General features: G+C 55.1%; 1 protein-coding gene across 2 annotated transcripts; it reads right to left on the reverse strand.

The window, feature by feature from the left end:
• Window positions 1-1328: 1328 nt before the first annotated feature.
• ZSWIM4 (zinc finger SWIM-type containing 4) lies at window positions 1329-19836 on the reverse strand. Of its 2 annotated transcripts, XM_074350629.1 has the most exons (15): window positions 19719-19836; window positions 19425-19604; window positions 17227-17428; window positions 15471-15827; window positions 13989-14137; window positions 13758-13908; window positions 12729-12896; window positions 11743-12105; window positions 10324-10461; window positions 9750-10004; window positions 9095-9230; window positions 6427-6581; window positions 4943-5106; window positions 3775-3856; window positions 1329-3351 (listed from the first exon to the last, which is right to left on the reverse strand). In XM_074350629.1, the coding sequence occupies exons 2-15, from the start codon at window positions 19575-19577 to the stop codon at window positions 2492-2494; spliced, it is 3333 nt and encodes a 1110-aa protein (XP_074206730.1). In that variant the 5' UTR covers window positions 19578-19604; window positions 19719-19836; the 3' UTR covers window positions 1329-2491. The 2 variants fall into 2 exon arrangements, with proteins under 2 accessions (XP_074206730.1, XP_045372062.2); XM_045516106.2 differs by lacking the exon at window positions 11743-12105 and having other exon boundaries at window positions 19425-19826.
• Window positions 19837-20071: the final 235 nt, after the last annotated feature.

Consider the following 20071-nt stretch of genomic DNA (forward strand, 5'->3'; position numbering starts at 1 on the left):
CTGAGAATGCTGGCAGGGAACTTGGGCTTGAGGTGTGTGTGTGTGTGAGCCCAAGAGGGTCATGGCTGTGACTTGGACCCGAGGGGTGCCCCAGGTCCGAGACACTTGGAAACAGCTGGGACCACAAGGGTCAGAGCTGATGCAGAACTCTCAGGACTGCCACCTCACCCTCCCAGGCCTCCAGGCGGCGCTAAGGAGCGTGCATGCAGGTCAGTTGCGGGTCCCACTCGCATACCTGCGGAAACTGGAGAGGCGGGGTAGGAGGTGGAGCCAACTCCAACTGGTTTCCTCCAGCGCAGGTCGGTGCCACGAGCCAATCGCTATGCCCAGCGCCACCGATGCCCCGCCCACGGCTGCGCACGGGACCTCGGCGCCCTCTAGCGGTCGGCCCCCCGTCCAGCCTCGCTCTGAGCCCCGCCCCTTCGGGAAGCCTCTGTCCTCGTCTGCCCCGGCCCCGACAGTGACCCAGATAGTCTGTTCCTCTGTCTGTCTGTCTCTAAAGGCAGGGAGGTTCCTGACTTCTCAGGGAGCCAGTAAAGCAAGGTAACTAAGGGCCTTACTGCTATCCTCCAGATCTCATTATTTGGGGACTAGGAGCCTCATCCGCGGTTTGGGAGCCCAGACACGTCCTGGCCGCGCCCCTATTGACCACGCCCACCCCGCCTTGTCAGAACCTCGCCCACCGAAGGCTAGTCTACACAGAATTCCTACCTTTGGGCGGCATGCCTTCCCCACCCAGCTGCACCCAACACCTGACACGCACCGCCCACCCTCCCCGCCTGGTGCTCAGAAACTTGCTGACAAGTACGCCCCCATAACGGGTATCTGGAGCCCGGACACCCCCTAGTGGCCATTCCCAGCGCCGCAGGGCCAATTTGCCAGAAGTAGACAATCAGGAGCCCCGCCCCAGCACGGTACTAAATCAAGCTCTGTCGCTTTCTAAAACGAGGGCCAAAAATAAATAAAAACAAACAAATAAAACGTGTGCCCTTTCCTTAAACTTTGAAGCCTCATCTGTAAAATGTGAATGATAATCCAACTGCCTTGTAGGGCTGTTGTGACAAGTGCTGTAACTGATGACAGGTGTAAAGCATAGGTGTCAGCACAAGGCTTGCTCATAGAGAGCTCTCCATGCTTGTCTGCTGTCATCCATACTATTACCACTGGATGGAACCAGCAGTTGCTCCCGCTGCATCCCTCGCTTGAAGCTGTGCCCAGAGATGAGGCTGGAGATTTTCTGTGGAGGTGAACAGGGGGCCCTGGCAGGGGGCCGTAATGAGACAGGGGAATGCACCCTTAGTCTCAAAATAAAATTAAAAAGAACAAGCTGTGTTCAATCTTTTTAAAAAAAAAAAAAGGAAAAAGGAAATACAATATATGGTTCAATAAATAGAAAAAAAAAGTTACAAAATGTGGTGATCTTTGTCCTTAATTACAGGAGGAGAAAAGACAGGAGGGTGATTGGGGGTAGGACACTCTCCCTCCTCCTCCCTGGGCCAAGGTTGGGGAAGGGAGGCCAAAGAGACAGCAGCCGGGACCTGGGGCTGCAAACAGAAAGACAGGTTAGATGGTGAGACATATGGGAGGGGAGAGTAAGCTGAAGGGTGGAGCAGGGAGGGGGAGGAAGAGAAAGGGAGAGACAGACAGCCAGAAAATGCCACCACGCTGGCCTCTTTCCTTTCTAGCGTGGGCAGGGGTACCTGGCTTGCCTGTGCTTGTCTCCCCCTGACACCAGGTTTGGAGGACAGTGTGAGCCTGGCTCTGTTCCTGAGTTCTATGTCCAGTGACTAGCAGGTAGGGGGAGGGACATTAATGATCCCCCCGCTGGCCCTGGGACCCTGGCACCCAAGGGAATGGAAGTCCTGGCAGGGTGGGGGGTGAGGTATGTGGCCGAGGCCTGAGGCCTCTTCAAATCCTTCAGTGGGGGTGAGCCATTGGTCCCAGTTGGGCAGCCTGGAGTGGGTGCAGGGCTGTGGATGGGGCCCCTGAGGCAGTGAGGAGAGGGTACAAAAGTAGTTTAGATGCCCTAATACCAGCCCCTTGGCCACCCAAAGTTGGGTGTGGGGAGGGTCTGCTCCACTGATTTTGAGAGCCGGTTTCTGGAAAGTCCTGCCTCCCAGCCCCAGCCAGACCTGGGAGTTTGGGGTGGGAGAGCTTGCCTGTTGCTTTTGGGGATGCCCAAGGCGGGGTCATACCAGCTGCACAAGCACACACTCCCTTCCAGGCCTCTGGGTGGTGGCATGGCTTCTGATCCTTGCATCTTGCACACTCCTAGGCACGCAGGTGGCAGGATGCCACCCCTGCCTCCCACCTCCTTCTGGGTGTGGGGGATGGCAGGCAAGATCACCCGGCTCCAGCCGGGCTCCTTCCCTGACTTAATACTGAAATGCCACATAGGCCTCCAGTGTTGAGGCCGCCCGATGGAGAGTGAGTGCCACAGAGGCAGGGGCGAAGGGGGTACCCCCCTCCCCCACCGCCTGCCTGCTGCGCCTCAGCCGAAACGCTCCCGCACCAAGAGCATGAGCTTCTTCTTGCCCTTGTAGGTCTGTTTGAGGTTCTCCAAGAACTGGGCGAACTGAAGGTGCCCATCGGGCGCCAGCAGGAAGGTCTCGCGGGCCTTGCCCAGGAACTCAATGAAGTCGCCGTAGTGCCGCGGGCTGATGTGCGTCAGGCGGGAGTGGCTGGTGGTGATGTAGGCCGCCACCGCCGCGTCCAGCAGCTGGCAGAGCGGTGCCCGGTCGGCGCCCAGGGGCTTGGCAGCCCGCCGGGCCCCGAGGGGACCCAGGCCGGGCGCTGAGAGGGTCCAGCGGCGCAGGATGTCGGAGAGCATGGGGGCACAGTGGATGCTGCGGATGATGAGGGGGACGATGGCAGAGAGCTCGTGCCGGCCCAAAGAGTGGCTGAGCGAGCAGGCCCAGAGCACGTCGTTGACGGCAGGGTGGCTGTCCTGGTTGAAGGCGATGCTCAGCTGCGCCAGGGCCAGTGTCGCCAGCTTGTAGGCCCGCAGCGGCAGGCCGCGGTGCTCCATGTAGCGGGCCACGGTGAAGAGGTGGGCGTGGCCCAGGCCGCCGGCTGCCGCGTCCAGCACGATCTGGTAGGCCGCCTCGAAGGCCGCGTGGTTCTTCTCGCACAGGGTGAGGGCGGGCAAGGCGCAGTTCTGTGGGTCTTTCATGGCGCACTGTAGGGCTAGGGTGCGGGCGCAGGCCCAGAGCTCCTCCCGCCGGGGCGCGTCCAGCTGCAGCCTCAACAGGGTGGCATGAGTGGTACCCGTCACTGCCACGATGGTGGCCGCCTCCACTGGCGTGAATAAGGAGTACCAGTTTTGCATGATGTTCATTAGGGCTTGCGGGCCTGGGGAAGGTGAGAGGGTGGCGCGGGTCAGGAAGAGGGGCAGGGACGTGGATGTGTGCATGGGTCTACCCTGGCCTGCCGTCCCCACTAGCCACGGCTGAAGCCACATCCTCCCTGCCTCCACTCCAGGCTTGACAGAAACTGCACTTTACCTTTCCAAAGGAGAATAGGGCAGCTGATCTGGGCGGGAACTGGGGGTGCGGGCTAGGGGTGGGGCTAACCTTTGGAGCGATGGTCCTTTCTCCAAGCCACTTTAGCCTGGCCAGCCTCCAGGCCTTTCTCCAGCTTGGTTCCCCTGCCCAACATTCCCTTGTGGCCTATCCCTGAGCATAGGCCCGAGTCAAGGAAATTGCTCTGAGTCTCCCTTGTGACTGCTCATTTCCACAGGGAGATGGGTGCCAGGTTCCCCCTGGGGACTCTCACCGATTTCTGTAGCACAGCTGACCAGCCAGCGCACCATCTCCCTCCGGCGCCAGGTCATGGTGTTCAGGGTCATCCGCATCACCTGCAGCATGGGACAGGGGAGAGATGGGGTCACCTCAAGCCAGGGCTGGCCTATAGGAGGGGGTTGGCGATCTGGAGGGGCCCCGGAAAACTCGGAAGTTAAGAGCTGAATCAATGAGCCATAAAATCTGGGCAAAGGGTGTCACCTCTCTGGACCTCAGTTTCCTCATCTGTAAAATGGAGATAAAAATAGTATCTACCTCATAGAGTTGTGAGAACTGAATGAAAGCATGTAGGTAAAGCTCTATGCACAGTGCCTACTGCTCCAAAGTGCTCAGCTGACACCAACATTACTGTTACTGTTATTGTTGGTGTTATCCTAAGGCCCCGTGGATCCCACCTGGGATGACAAACCAACCTGTCCTCCCTCTCTGGAAAGTTCCATGCTTCCTGTCAGCACATTTCCCCTGTAGCTCCAAAGCACCTGCCCTTCAGGCTCCACTTTCTTCAGGTCCCACCCCCCAAAAGTACCTTCCCTGCTGGCCCCTCCCCTGAGGCCCCATCCCCAGGTCCTGTCTGGAAGCTCCTAAACAGTGGGTCACCTCTCTAAAGCTCCACCCTTATCTCAACCCCCACATTCCCCCTACAATGGCTCCTCCCCCAAAGAGGTGCTTCTTCATTCTCAGGACCATCCCCAAACCTCTCCCCTCAGTGGTGACCAGAGGGGCCCCTACAGGCCCTGCCCCCAAGAAAGCTCCTTATTGGCAGGCTGCCCACTCAACTTCAGCCCCGCCCACCCTCTTGTGACCCACCCACTCAACTGCAGGCTCCGTCACCAAGCCCTCTATCTCGCCCTCGCCCTCAGCCACATTCCAGGAGGTAGAGTCTCAACTTCAGGCTCTGCTACTGAGTCACTCATTCATAGGCCCCACCCTCATTAGTGACTCCATTCCCTCACTCTCAGGACTCTCACTCACAGACCCTGTTCCTCTGTAGCCCCGCCCTACAGGCACTTGCATCCAGGCCCCGCCCCCAAAGGCTGACCTCACACTCAGACCCCACCCCCAAGTGGCTCTCACTCGGCCCCGCCCTCAGGCTGCATTCCCCTGACATCATCCCCCCACCTCATCCTCCTGGCGGCCCTCACCTGCAGGCCCAGCTCCAGAGCGATGCCCAGCAGCGTGGTGTCCGGTGGTGCGCTGGCCGGGGTGGCTGTCTTGCAGGCGTCCTGCGCCAGCTTGAAGAGCAGGGCTGGAGAGTGGATGTTCTGTTGGATGGAGCCCAATACTGTGTGCAGCCACTTGGGGTCTCCTGTGGTAGGGGGAGGGACAGAGGACACTGTAGGTATACCTGGCCCCAATCCCTGCTGCTGCCTGACCTGCTCGCAGATTTCTCTACACAGGCGCAAAGGTGTGAGGATGACACACCTGACAGTAGTCCTATGAAGATCTAGGCCACTCTTGGCACTGGCCTTTTCCCTCCTGTGGGAGGAAGCCATCCGGGGACCCACTGGACCCCTAATTGTCAAGGGCATCAATTCTGGACCCAGGTGCTAATGTTCAAATCCTTGCCTGTCCACTCACTAGCTGCGTGACCTTGAGCAAGTAATTTCACCTCTCTGTGCCTTGGCTGCCCCATCTGTACAATGGGTAATACTGTTGCAATGGCATGTGTCTCACAGGGCTGTGGTGAGCCCATACTTGTAAAGGCCTTAATATGGCAAGAGCTACACAGATGTGAGCTTTTATTACTATTGTTAATTATCATTGGCCCAGATCCTACAATTCTGTCACCCTGCTCCAACCACCCCAGCCTCCTCTCTGTTCCTCAAATACACCAGGCACGGTCCAGCCTCAGGGTTTTGCACTAGCTGTTCCCCCTGCCTGGAATGCTCTTCCCAGATGGTATGGACTGAATTGTGCCCTCCTAAAATTCATATATTGAAGCCCTAACCTCCCAGTGTGATGGTATTGAAGGTGGGGCCTTTGGGAGGTAATTTGATTTAGATGACATCCTGAGGGTGGGGCCCATAGGATGGGATTAGTGTCCTTCTAAGTAGAGGAGGAGACCAGAGGTCTCGCTTTCTCTGCCATGTGCAGACAGTGAGAAAGCAGCTGTCTACAAGCCAGGAAGAGAGAGCCCTCGCTAGGAACTGACCATGCTGGCACCCTGACCTTGGACTTCCAGCCTCTAGAACTGTGAGAAAAATTTCTGTTGTTTAAACCACTGAGTCGACGGTATTTTGTTGTGGCAGCTGAGTTAAGACACCAAATACTGGCATGGCTCCACCCTCACCTTCACGTCTTGGCTTAAATGTCAACTTGCTTTATTCCCCTCCGTAGCACTAACTACCTATCACCACGTAACAGTCTTCTTTACCTTATTCATCATCTGTCTGTCCCCAGCAGAATTAACACTACAGAGCAAGGGATTTGGGAATTTTGTTCACTGCTACAGGCTCAGAACCTGGGACAGTGCCTGATACATCTAGAAAGTGCTCAAGGAAAACTGTGGAATTTGGTAAAAAGGATAAAAAGTAGGGGGGCAAGAATGAGGGAAAGGGAGGAAGAGAGAAATGTGGAGGAGGAGGATGGGGCGGGGGATGGGGATGTGGGCAGCCGCCATCCTCACCCTTGGCAGCGGTCAGCATGGCGGAGGCCAGCTCACACTGCCGGGTCTCCAGGTGGCCAAGGATGAACCAGCGAGGGAAGCGGTTGCTCACGATGGAGTCCAGTGGGTTGCCATGAGGTTCTCCAGCTGGAAATGCTGTCTCCAGGACGGGTAGCCTGGGGTGAGAAGAGGAACAAGCCTGCAGTGGGACAAGGCTGGAATCTCCATCCTCTCAAGGAGAGGTCTCCTGCACAGCCAGAGCCTACCCCCTGAGGCCAGCAAAGCCCTGGGCACCCAGGAAGATGGAAGGTGTGAGCTCAAGATTTTCACCGCAGTGTTGTTAAATAAACACTGCGGGGTTGCTTAAATAAATGATGCTCTGTTCATGCACCACAGGCTGATAGCTAAGGGGATTATTTGTGTCCTGAAGTGGCCCCGCCCCCTTTTGCTCACACTGTTCCAGCCACTATCCCCCCTTGATGTCCCTCATGTACCTCAGGGCCTTTGCACAAGCCTGGAACACTCTCCCCTAGACTCCTGTGGTTCTCCCTTACTTCTTTCAGGTCTTTGCTCAAATATTTTTCAGCGAGCTCTTCCCTGACATCCCCAGCACATGTCAGACGGCAGGTTCCCACTCCCAACTCTTTCCATCCCTTTCTTGCATGTCACCATCTGACATACAACAGGGTTTACCAATAAACTTTTTTTTTACTTGAAGTATAGTTGATTTACAATGTTGTGTTAGTTCCTAGTGTACAGCACAGTGATTCAGTTATACATACATATTTTCTTTTTCATATTCTTTTTCTACCTATAAATTTAATTACTATCTCTCCCTCACTACAATGTCAGTCCCACAAGGGCAGGAATTTTTGACTGTTTTGTTCACTGCTGCATCTCCAGCACAATGCCTGGCACACACACAGCTAGTAAACAACAAATGTTTGTTGACTGACTCAATGTCCCCCTAAGATATATTATTAAGCAGCTCACTATTTTTCTTTAGATGTATGTCTTTAAAAATTTTTTTTTGACTTTATTATTTAAAAAAAAAATTGGGGGTGGAGGTAATTAGGTATTTATTAATTTATTTAGGCTGGGGATTGAACCCAGGGCCTCATGCCTGTTAAGCACATGCTCTCTGACTGAGCTATACCCTCCCCTCAGCAGCTCACTATTTACATGCATTTTGTGTTTAGAAAAGTTCTTCAAAGTTGTCAGATGTAGCTGACAGCTTGGAATAGGAGTCAAGATTATTCTGGTTCCAAATAGCTAAATAATTTCACTACATGAGTTTGGATACACCTTAAGCCTGTTTGTGCGTAAAATGAAGGTAAACATACTTATTTTGCTGGGTTGTGTAGATTATATGGGTAACATGAGTCATGGATTTAGATGAGGGGTTGGCATCTCTTTTCTGCAGAGGACTGGACAGTCAGTATCTTCAGCTCCTTGGGCCATTTGGTCTCTGTTGCGACTGTCGTTGTGCGAAAGCAGTCACAGACAGTAAGTGAATGAATGAGTGGTGCTGTGTGTCAGTAAAATTTTATTTCTGGACACTGAAATTTGAGTGTCACATATTTTTCATGTCACAGAATATTAGTTTTTTTTCCCCAACCATCTAAAGATAAAGATATAAAAAACACTCATCTCATGGGCTGTACAAAAGCAGGTGGCAGGCCAAATTTGGTCCGTGGACTGTAATTTGCTGGCCCTGGCTTAGAAAACAGTCCAGAACATGAAAGAGTGTTCTCTAAATCATGCCTCTTAACAGATTATTCTTTCCAAATATTCTGGAAAAATGCACCCCAAATTGTTAACGGGTATCTCTTGAGGACTGGATAAGAGGATGGGGGACAGATTTCACTGTATTTGTTGGGCGTGGCTTACTATAAAGAGAGCCTTTTAGAAATCTGCTTCTTGTACATAAAATAGTAAACGACAAGGTCCCACTGTACAGCACAGGGAACTATATTCAATACCTTGTAATGGCCTATAATGAAAAAAAATATGAAAAGGAATATATATCTGTGTATAACTGAATCACTATGCTGTACACTAGAAATTAATACAACATTATAAATCGACTATACTTCAATTAAAAAAAAATCTACTTCTGCGATCTGCTGGTGCACATGGGAAATGATAACCTGGTTATTCATCGCAACATCTTTTGGGAAACATCAGAAATGTCTGTCTGTCAGCTCCAGAATGGTTTTTTGGTGGTGCATCCCTACAGTGGTTCACATGCTATATGACAAGGTAAAGCCTTTAAGATGCAAATGTTCAGTGAAAACAAGGTGCAAAGAATAGGTTCAGGATGTATCAGGGTGTGAAGGAGAACCAACTTTCAATTTTCAGATTACAGGTTTACAGAAATCTTGTCTCCTGTGGTATAGAGAAGAAACTGGTAACATTGCTTGCCTCCAGAGGGATATGGGTAGGTTGGAAAAACCTGCCTAGAAAAGGACTCTGAATTCTATGTCATGCGGATATTTCTCAAATTCAAAATAATAGGACACATTTATATTTAGTAATCAAGAGTACAGGGCAGCCTGGAATGTGGAATGCCAGCATGAGGGAGAGTGAATGAACCAAGCTGTGAGTTTAGGTGGAAGGATGGGGTTCCCAGAAGGCTCCCATCCCCCAATCCTGCCCGGCCCAGGGGGAGTCCCCAGTCTCTCCTCACCTCATGGCTCGCAGCGCGAGGCGGTAAGCCAGGTCAGGGTCGTGGGGCAGCAGCGCGGTGAACAGGTAGCGGGCACAGGTGTGCATGGGCACGCTCTCCCGGAACAGTACCTCTCCAAAGCCGCTGAAGGGACCCCCTGCAGGGGCAGGCTGAACTCAGTCCCCACGTGTGGGCTTGCATCGGCCCCTCCCTAGGTCTCTTCACATCCCAGGCTCCCAATGGGGGATGGATTAGACCAAGGATAGAGCGTCTGGGGCTCGAGAGGTCCCCGGGGTGGAAGCGCAGGGCTGAGACTGACACAAACACTGAAAGATCCAAAAGGAGACCCTGGGCATCCCTGGGTAGAGGGCAGGACTCAGATGCAGGGTAGGGGCAGAGGGTGGAGGTGGCATCTGCTCTGGGGGCGGGGTCAAGCCAGCTTCCGTCTGAGATAGGGGGTGGGGCCTCACAGGGCAGGACTATGGGCAGAGCCAATAAAGTCCAGCTGGGCATCAGCGACTAGGCTCATTGGCTACAGGGTTGGGAAGGGTATGGGAGCGTCTTCACTTCCAACAGTGAAAGGCTGCCAGCACTTTGGGGGGCGGGGCCAAGGTCTGGAGCTCACCTTTCAGGAGACGGTAAGGACAAGGAGGTGGGGCTAGGGGCGGGGCCTCACCTTCCAGCAGCTGTCCCGCCTGCTTGCGCAGCACCTGCACCAGCCGCTCGTCCAGCTCTACCTCCTCCAGCAGGGCCAGCAGCTGCTCCTCGTTGCGCACCACCTTGTCCTGGGCGTACAGCCCCTCGGGCAGGACCCGCTGTTGTCCCAGGCCCAGCAGTGCCACCTCTAGCGCCATCGCCAAGTAGGACTCCCCAGGGCTCCCGGGCACTGGCACATGCTGGTAGGCCACCTTCCGCTTCTCAGGGCCTGAGTCTGAGGGAGAAGGGCATCAGGGCTGCTGGAGAACCCCCTTTCCTGGGACTCCAGTGGTACTTGACCCCAAACATGGCCCAACGGGGGGTGAGGCTTAGGGAGAGCCCTGCTGCTTCCGCACACACCGGGTGGTGGGGCCCACCTTCTAGCAGCAGATAGGCCTATGGCGGCCTCACTTTCACTGCTGGCACCTGGCACTGGCCAGAGGGCACGGCCAATTGTAGGGGGTGTGGCCTCCCTTTCTAGAGGTACCAGGAGAGGGGCATGGCCAAAGGGTGATGATTGTCCCCCCTCCCCCAAGGAGTCCCCACTGTAGTACCTGGATAAAGGGCAAGGGTTTCCTCTTCTAGGCGACAGGCCTCCAGGAGTGCCTTGCAGAGGCAGCCAATGGGGTCCAGGGGGTGGCCCACCCATCCTTCCATGTTGGTGATACAGGTGGAGCCTTTCTGCAGCAGCTCTGCAGGTAGGAAGTGGGGGAGGCTCAATGCCTACTTCCACTCCAAGCCCCTGGGGCAAGGGCTTCCTTTCCCTAAACCCCCAGCCCAGCCTCCCAGTGCCCGCCCACCACCTGCCGCTCCAGCATCCATCTTCTCTTCCCCTTGAGCTCGACAGTAGCTGTCACCTCCACGGCCCTGGCCTCCTGTCCCACAGCCAGACCCAGGCCTGGCAGGACACAGAGTGCTTTCTAAAACATCCAGCCAGCGCCCATCCTTTCCTTATAACCCTTAATCCTTCCCACCTGTCTCAGGCCCAACCAGCTTTCAGGGCTCCTAAGGACTGATACGAAAGTTTCCCCATGGTGGTCACCCACACCATCTGGAAGCCCATCCTCTCCTTCTCCCAAGCTGAGCTCTCCCTTGCCTCTGAGCTCCTGCCAATGCTGTTCCTTCTACCTGGAACATTGTTGCTCCCTCCCCCTCTCCTGGGAAACTCCTATACATATTTAAGATCTCAGCTTAGCTCTCACCTCCTCTAGGGGGCTTTCCTTATGCCTCCAGGCTGAGTCAGGGCTCTGCTAGGATCCCAGAAACTCCATTCCTCCCCCATTACACCCTGTGTTTAATTTCCTGGTAACTGACCCATCAACCCAACCCCATCGCCCAGAGGACACAACTGGCCACCCTCTTGCCTGCCATATCCAGTTCACAAATATAGTCTATGGGTTTTTGTTCTTCCTAATATAATTTTGAACTTGTTGCCTGTATTGAAAAAAAAAAAAACAGTAAATTCCACATCAAATAATCCAGATTTCTGGTCTCTCTTGAAAAATCAGATCTGGCCACACTGGGTCCATGTTCCTGAAAGGCATGTGGTTGGAGGCATTCACACTTCCCAGACCCCTTTGTGTGAGGTGTGGAAGGTGGGAGGGAATGAGGCCATGACTCCTGCAGCGGCTACAGCAGGTGTGTGGCTGTCTGCACCACACAGACATGAGGTTTGCCAGCAGGTTCTGACTTGTCCTCTTCGGAACTGCCCCCCTGTGACGGCTACAGGCTGCTTAACTTCGTGTGCTTCTGAAGTTCAAACTTGTGAACCCAAGCAGTGGCTTCCCTGACTTTCAGTCCTGCAGCCCTTCCATTGGTTTTGTAATCTCCTCTATTAAATTCCTTTCTGCTCAAGACACCTAGAGTGGTCTGTTTTCCTGTTCTACCCACAGACCCTCCAGGTTGTCACAGCCCCCCGCAGTTGGCATTTGTGTCTGCAGCCCCTGGGAGACAGTGATAATATTGATGCCCACCTTTCTTCTGCTGCTTGTAGCTCTCAAGCTGATGTCGCCGCTGCAGCCGGAGTGTGTTGACTATAGCGCTTGCCAGCCGCAGGGCCTGGCGGGGGTACCCGTGGGCCCGCAGGGTGTCCACACGGGCGCAGGCAGTGGGGAAGGGCTCGCCCAACCAGAGTGGGCGGCCCTGGGGGTCGAAGGTTGGCTTGTCACTGCCCACATTGCCGGTGAGGCTGGGGCCGTAGGAGTCGCTGGCCAGGATCCTCTGCAGGTGGGTGTCACTCCAATGCAGTGACCCAGCCTGCAGGGCACGGCCAAACACGGTGTGGCGGGAACCTGCAGCCACCACCTCCTCCTCCACTTCCTCCTCCTCCTCTGGGCCTGTGGGAAAGGTGCCCAAATGCAGCCCCGTGAGGGGGGCCCTAGCAATCAGGTGGTGGTCAACTTACCACCACCGAGTGCCAGCTCAGGGCTAGACTCTGGGTGCAGTGATGACTGTGTGTCATCTCCCCAAATCTTTCCGGCAGCCTTTCAAAGGCATGTGTAGTTGTGTGTGTGTCAGGCGAGCTGCTATAACCCCTCATACAAATGGACAATTGAAGTTGAATAACTATGTCCATCCATCTTTCTTCACCCTCCACTCCATTCCTTTTCCCTCCTCCTCTATCTTTCTTTCTCCCTCCATCTCTGCTTCTCTTCATTTGTCTCTTTCTTCTCAATACCTGTTTCCTTTTCTCTCTGGCCTGCCCACCCCACCCCCAACTCCTGCCTCCAAGGCTGGGAGGAGGCTGAGTCAGAAGACCAGCCCAGAACTACAGGCATCTTAAGTATTTCATGTCACTGTCCCTCGGGCTGCCTGCTGCCCCTGCCCTGGGTGCTGGGAGGACAGGAAAGGGTTGGTCCCACTCCCGACCCCATTCTCCCCCAGAACACTATGATGAGGTGGTTGGGCCACAGGCAGTGATGACGGTTTGTGGGGGGAGTGGCAGGAACCCCTCTCCTACCTGGGTTGAGGGTGGCAGTGGGCTGCAGGTTGGGTCCATCGAAAGAGTAGTTGCCCTCCTCCAGTGGGCACACATCCAGCTTGTCCCATTTGCCAAGCAGCTGGAGCCAGCTCTTCCGCTCTTCTGGTTTGCAGTGAGGGCTCAGGACGACGCACACCCACAGGGCCCCTGGGGAGGGAGAGTGGAGAACATGGGCATGGGGAGGCTCAACATTCATGCCAACAGGAACAGCACACATTTATGGAGTACCTGCTGTATGCTGGGCACTGCTCTCTGCTTAATGCTCACTTCAGGCCTCTGAGGTTGCCACAAAACCTCTCTTCACTTTACTGCACAGAGAGGTAAACCACTTGCTGAAGGTCACACAGCTGGGAAGTTAGAAGTCAGGACTCAAACCCAGGCTGCCAGATCCTCTTGCTGTTGTTTTTCTTTTTTCCCTTTTAGCACTTATCACCATCTATCACAGGGGTCAGCAAACTACTGCCCATGGGAAAATCAAACCTGCCACCTGTTTTTGAGTGGCTTGTGAACTAAAATTCATTTTAAATGGTGTTTTAAATGATGTGTGGGGGTGTGGGGAGAATAAATCAAAAGAATATTTTGTGACTCAGGAAAATGATATGAAATTCAAATAAATAAATAGTGCCCCTAAACACAGTTTTATTGGAATGCTGCCACACCCACTTGGTTACATGCGTCTGTGGCTGCTTTCCTGCTCCAACAGATAAAATCACAAGCAGCTGAGACAAAAACCAAAAGGCTGGAAAAGCCAGATCCATTAACTATCTGGCCCTATGGAAAATGTGTGCCGATCCCTGGTCTAATGTGTTTGTAGGATTTTCCCGTCTGTCTCCCCTATTAGGTGTCAGCTCTCAAGGGCAGGTATTTACTCTCTCTTGTTTCTTGCTGCAGCCCCTGAGCTTAGTACACAGGAGGTGCTAATGAGTGGAGGAACGATTAAGGGGCCAGACCCTAATCTCGGGGCGAGTGAGCCCTGGTGCCTGCCACGCTCCGAGGTCTGGGACTTACCCAGCTCGTCCCACAGCTGGCGGCACTTGTCCGTCATGCCGGCGCCCTGTTGCCGCCACAGGGCCAGGCGCGGGTCCTGTAAGAACTGCTCAGTCATGAGGATCAGCATGCGCGCCCCGTTGGAGTCCCGCATCCGCAGCATCTCCCGCACCTGTGCGTTAAGGGTGGTGAGGAGGGGCGGGGCTCCTGCGCCAGGGTCATTTAGCCCCGCCCACCGTGCCCAAGCAGCACCTTGCAAAACATGGAGCGCAGCTGCTGGCTGGCGCCATAGTAGCCGCCGTTGGACAGCAGTTGCTTCACCTGCTCCTGGATCTGCTCCTCGTCCAGGTGCCAGCAGTTGGCATCCTCGATGCCGGCTCCCGCCGTGGGGTCTGGGGCACCTGTGGGGAGGGAGGGAAAGCTGAGGCTGGGGCTGGGGAAAAGGGGCACTGTCGTCCAGTCCTCCAAATCACCCAACCCATCCCAAAGTTCCATCCATCCCACCTGAAAATCCACCATTCATCCATCCATCCATCCGCCTATTCATCTATCCATCCATCTTACCCCAAATATCACCTACCTATCCAAACCACTCAACTGTCTATCCACACCCCTATGTCATGCCATGCATCTTTCCACCCACAGATCCATAACCCTTAGCATAACTACCTACCCCATTAGTCCACCATCCACCCTACCATAACTCCTACCTGCTCATCTATCTATATACCCAACCCATTAGTCCATCCATTGACCTACTCACCCCTATTTGTCTTTATAATTCATCTGTACCAACCATTCAAAATACCCACTGACCTGTTCATCCACTGACCCACACAGTTGTGCTATCATCCGTCCAACTAAACCTAACTTTCCATCATTCTTTCTCCATTAACCACCCATTCATATGTATCTCTGAAAACACCCACTAGCCCATTAGTCCATCCATCCATCCTGCACAAAACACCCACTCACATGATACATCCACCATGTCAACCACACATAAGAACATTCTATGCACCCATCAATTTACCCCCAATCATGCACCTATTGGTCCTTCCAATCTTCCACACAACCCCATCTACCCACTATCTCAAACTCTCCAATCAAAGCCTATCCCGTCCAACCCCATCGCCAGTTATCACCAATTCCCCATTCACCTACCATCCTAGGCAATCATTCCATCTATCTTTCCACACCATCAGTTCACCCCAACACCCCATCATGAACACCTTCTGCATCTACCCATCGCCACCCTCAAATATCCACCCATGCCTCCACCCACTACTCATCCATCTACCCACCCTCCATCCTACTCCATCCTCCCACCATTATAGTTAAGCAACACAACTTGTAGCTCCAAACCACCCCAGAACTCATAACACCTCCTGGTCTATCTCCACCTGACACCCACTAATGTCCACACACACTCCTCATGCCCTCTGCCCATCCATGCTCAGGTCTGCTCCTGTGATCTTGGGATACCCCACCCAGGGGTTGGATCTTCCCATTGGCTGATTTCTGACCATTCATCTGCCCAGGGAGGGCCAGATCAAATCCAAGATCTGCCACTTACTAGGTATGTGACCTCAACCTCAGGTAGTGATGCTCCCCAATCCCTGCTCACAGATCAAGGGTACCTTTGGATGCTGTGACAAATGCCCAGCACATAGCAAGCGACGTGGCTGCTAGCTGGGGCCTCACCACCCCGATCAGACCCCTGGGTGCCCTTACCATGAACCAGGTTGATCTCAGAGCCCAGGAGGAGGATCTCGTCTGCCAAGCGCTGGGCAGTGGGAAGCACCTCGGTATGGTGGGCACTGATGAGGTACTGCACGAACTTCTGCAGCTGGTCCCGGTTCATCTGGGAAAGTGTCTCAGAGATGGGCAGCCGCAGCTCTACCTGGCGGGCATGCCGAATGCGGTACAGTGACAGGGCTACCACGTGGGCACAGTAGAAGAGGTCACGGTTGTCGCAGCCGCAGCTCACGGATGTGATCTTGCAGCGGTCAAAGCTGATGGAAACGTGGTAAAGGCGCTCGGGCTCTCCGGGGCCCCCCAGCTCCCGGATGTTTCCGCTCAGGTGGAACCCTAAGACCAAAACCAAACGGTCACTGCTGCGTCACCCTAAAGATGGGTGGTGCTGGTCCGTGGTGCACAAGACCAGGGGCCAGTCCCAGCTGAGCCACCTAACACAAGTCACTTAAACTTGCTGTGCCTCGGTTTCCTCATCTGTGAAGTGGGAATAAATAGTAACCTCCTCCTCATGCATTTGTACTGAGGATTAAATGGGTTAATATTTGCCAAGTGCTTAGAACACTGTTGGCATACAGTAAGTCCTAAGTGAATGCTTATTCTTGCTCTAATTCTGAATAATATTATAGCAATGCTGCTGAAGATGGTTTTCTTAGCCCTTGGGTAATTGTGGATACAGCCCAGGCTCCAAGCTCCTTGGGCCTTCCTGGAAAGATACCAAAGGCCTGTGAGTGACACTTAGGGGCGAGGGGTGGATGTGGCAAGCCAGGGGCCAGGTCACCCCCTCACCCCCTGCCCCTCCCTGGCCCCTGGGGAGCCCAGATGCCAGGCTCATCCGACTGGTTGGGTAGCTCAGGCCCCAGCCGGCCCTGGCTGCGTCATGCAGGGAGACGGCGGCTTCCTCATACCGGCTGGAGGTGGCCGAGCCTGTGGCCAGCTGGGTCATGTCCAGGCAAGGGGGCCCCCAGGCTGACAGGGTTCAGGAAGGGTCATCTTGGCTGAGCCCCTGCCTCCAGCAGGCAGACATGACCTTTTCCCATGGGACGTGTGGTATTCCAGGGCACCTGCCTTCCGGCTCAGCCTCCACTGGTTCCCTTCTGAGCCCTGCTGCTTGAGGTCTAGAATCATCTTTCATCTCTAGCTCTAAACTTCTGCCCCCTCCCCTCCCGTGGACCCTGCTGCCTAAGCTCTAAGATCATTCCTCCCAGATGATCCTAAACTTCCACCCTAGCCTCCATCGAAGCCTGAGGTCTGAGACTATCCCTAAACCTCTGAAATCAACCTCAACCCGAGTCTCTCTGCCTGAGGTCTAAGACTGTCTCTCAACACTGGATCTAAAACTTTGCCACCAACTCTGACCTAGGACCCTGCTGCCTGAGGTCTAGGATCATTGTTACCTCTGGTTCTAAACCTCGGCATCAGAGCATCCCTGGAGCCCGGTCTGAGGTCTAGAACCTCCTATCACTTCCAGTTTACAATCACTCCTCAAAACTACTGCCTCGGTCCTGCCTTCCTGCCTCATCACAGCTACCCCAACTCCCAAATAAGCTGTCTGAGGTCAAGGCAGATCCCTGCTCTTAAGCTCACAATATCTCGTACAACCCTCCCGGACATCAAAGCCTGAAGTTTGGAACATTCCCTCCCCCTGACCCAGGCTTCCCTCCAACTCCCCGCTCTTTCATGCCTGCTCTGGACCTCCCGGCCTCCCCGGCAGGGGTGGGGGGCAGCCACTCACCCACTTGCAGCACACGGTCCACAGCCCCGCTCTGCAGCAGGTGCAGCCCGCGGGTGAAGGGGACCCGGGCATCGTGCTCGCCCTCTGGGGGCTGGTAGCCCAGTGATGAGTACATGCATATCTCCCGCTCGCTGCGTGGAAATGACCAGAACACGATGCGCTTCTGGACTGGCTCCGGCACCCGGGAGAACCGCTCCTCAACCTATGGGGAGGGCCGGTGTGTTACATACCCCGGTGCTTGGAATCCTGGCTTTGCCACATACAAGTAGTATGACCTTGAGCAAGTCACTTGCCCCTCTGAGCTTTGGTTTTCTCAAGAAGGAGATGTTAAGGGCATCTGCCTCCTGGGTATCATGAGTATTAAATATGCATTAATATGTGTACAGCGCTTACAATAACACCTGGCACATAGTTAGTGTTCTGGAACTTTCTGCTGCTTCCTTCCTGGATGTCAGGTCCCAGAGTCCTAACATAAGGTAGTCTCCCCTCTCAGGCTTTGAGGGGGCAGGAGGAAGGAAGACAAAAGTGATAAGAAGACTAGGCCTATGTATTCTTAGCCTACACTGTGCTAAATGCTTTATGAGTGCGATTTCCCTTAATTCTCATAGCAACAACCCAGTGATACTTTTGCAGCCTGGGGAATCTGAGGCTCAGAGATGAGGTGAATTCACTTGTTCAGGGTCCCATAGCTGGCAAACTCCAGGTCCTAAGACAGGATCTCTGTTCTAGCTTCTAAGGGTCCCCAGGGAGGGAGGGGTGTCCTGGCCACCCCTGGGGGCTCTGGGCAATGAACCAAGCTGGTTGAGCCTGTGTTCCAATCCAGGCTTGCAATTCACTGGCTGGGTGTCCTTGGGCAAGTTTCTCAACCTCTCTGTGCCCCAGTTTCCTCAAAGTGAGAAGGAGAACAACTTCCAAAGGGTTGCAGAGGATTCCATGAGCTTCTGTGGGGTGAGAGCTTTCCCAGGGCCAGACCTGCCCAGGGCAGGTACAGGAGAACCCTGGAGAAGGTTTTAGGATAGCGGGTCTCACATGCAATGAAGGCGCAGGGACATTCCAAGGCCCCCAGCCCTGGGTTTCAGGGGGAAGTGGAAGGACCAGTGACTGGCCCTGGCCTTGGGGACAGTTGGCAGATGACTAAGGAGGGAATTTCCAGGCCATGAATCAGAGCCTGCCCCATCCACACTTGGCCCAGACCCATCAGTCCCAGCAGAATTCCTAACTCTGGAGAGGCCAGGGAGCAAAGAATGCCCCCCGACCCCAAGCCAAATGGAAGACAGAGCCTACAGGAAGGCTTGGTCAGGTCCTGGCCACCACTCCAGTTCCCCGGGGGACCACCCTGAAATCTGGGAAAGCAGACTTTACTGTCCCAGCCCTGGGGTATCCTGGCAGGGCCCCCAGAAGCTATTGGGGCAGGATTCTAGGTGCACCTGTTTATAGACACGGACACCCATGCCCTACACCTGCTGCCAAACTCTGGAAAAACTCGGGTGGCTGGGGGGCAAGGAGAGAGTGAGCATGGGGTAATGGGGAGGGGAGACTCTGACAGTGAAGTAATCTGCCAGGAGGGGCTAGGTAGCCCCAGGTGGGAGGTGGTCCCAGAAATACTGAGGGTGAGTGGTTATCACGGCTTGAGGGAAGCATCAGCAGGGGAAGAGAGGGGTCTCCATGGGACAGGTGGGTTCTGGATGCTGGATGCAAGGATGGGGGATAGGAAAGGGGTGTCTTGAGGCTGGGAGCTATATAAGTGGGGGAGTCCTCTACTGGGGGACAGAGATGTAGACTCACGCCAGGTGGGCGCGTGTTGTAGTAGTTGGAGAGAAAAGTGAGGACTGAATGTGGAGCCCTAACTGGGGGATGAGGATGGGGTGGGAATAGAGAGGTGTCTAGGATTGTGAGAGAATCATGGGGCAGGAGCAGAGAAAGCGTGCCGAGCTGGGATCTGGGGCACTGAGCGCATCCCTGAGTCTTGTGGGCTGAAGCGCAGGGCTGGCTGGGGAAGGGATGGGGGTGGGTCAGGGTTTGAAGGGGTGAAATGGGAGGATCAGGTGTCCTGGGACAGGGTTAAGGATCCTGGAGGAGATCTCTGGGAGTGTCTCCGATGGGGGCAGGTCCGGAGGCTGAGTCTGGATAGGGGGAGAAGAAGGCACCTCTGGGAAAGGGCTGGGGGTGAGTCCCTCCCCACCCCCTTCCTCAGTCACCTGCTCGAAGGCCCAGCTCTCGGCTACTCGCTTGGCGCTGAGGTCCAGCAGCGCCTCGGGCCGGCCCCGGCCACGCACGGCCCCGGCCCCGGCGTCGCGCTCCTCCAGTCCCGCGGGGCAGCCCCGGCTCCGCTTGGCCGCAGGGGGGTCCATCCGGACGGGCCGGGGCTGGGGCGGGGCCTGTTGGGAGGGGTCAGTACGATGCCTGCTCTGCTTCGCCGGCGCCCGCGACCCCTTCCCGCCCTCTTGTCCTTCGTTCGCGCTCGGTAGCCCCGGGACTCCCGCCGCACCCACCCCCGCCCCCGAGCCGGGCCGGCCGGGTGATGCGGCCCCTTTAAGACTCTTCACAACAATGAAGCTGCCTCGGCCGCCGCTTTATCCTCCGCCGTCGTCCCGCCCCCGCCGCCGGTCCCCATTGGCCCCCCCTCCGGCCTCCGAGGCCCTCCTCCTCCGAGGGCTGCACAAGCAGACCCGTCTCCAAGCCGCCACTGCTCATTCGTTGCATGTGCTGCCTGTCTTTCTGGAACGACCCAGTCAGAGTGCTCAGCGAGATGCGCTGTCAATCACCGGGCGCCGGAGACCAATCACAGTGGGAGGACCCCCCGCAGCGCCGGCCTTAAGCAGAGTTTCGGGGCGGGTCCTGGGTT

This window comes from Camelus bactrianus, chromosome 22 (genome assembly GCF_048773025.1).
Source record: "Camelus bactrianus isolate YW-2024 breed Bactrian camel chromosome 22, ASM4877302v1, whole genome shotgun sequence".
In the NCBI taxonomy this organism is placed as follows: domain Eukaryota; kingdom Metazoa; phylum Chordata; class Mammalia; order Artiodactyla; family Camelidae; genus Camelus; species Camelus bactrianus.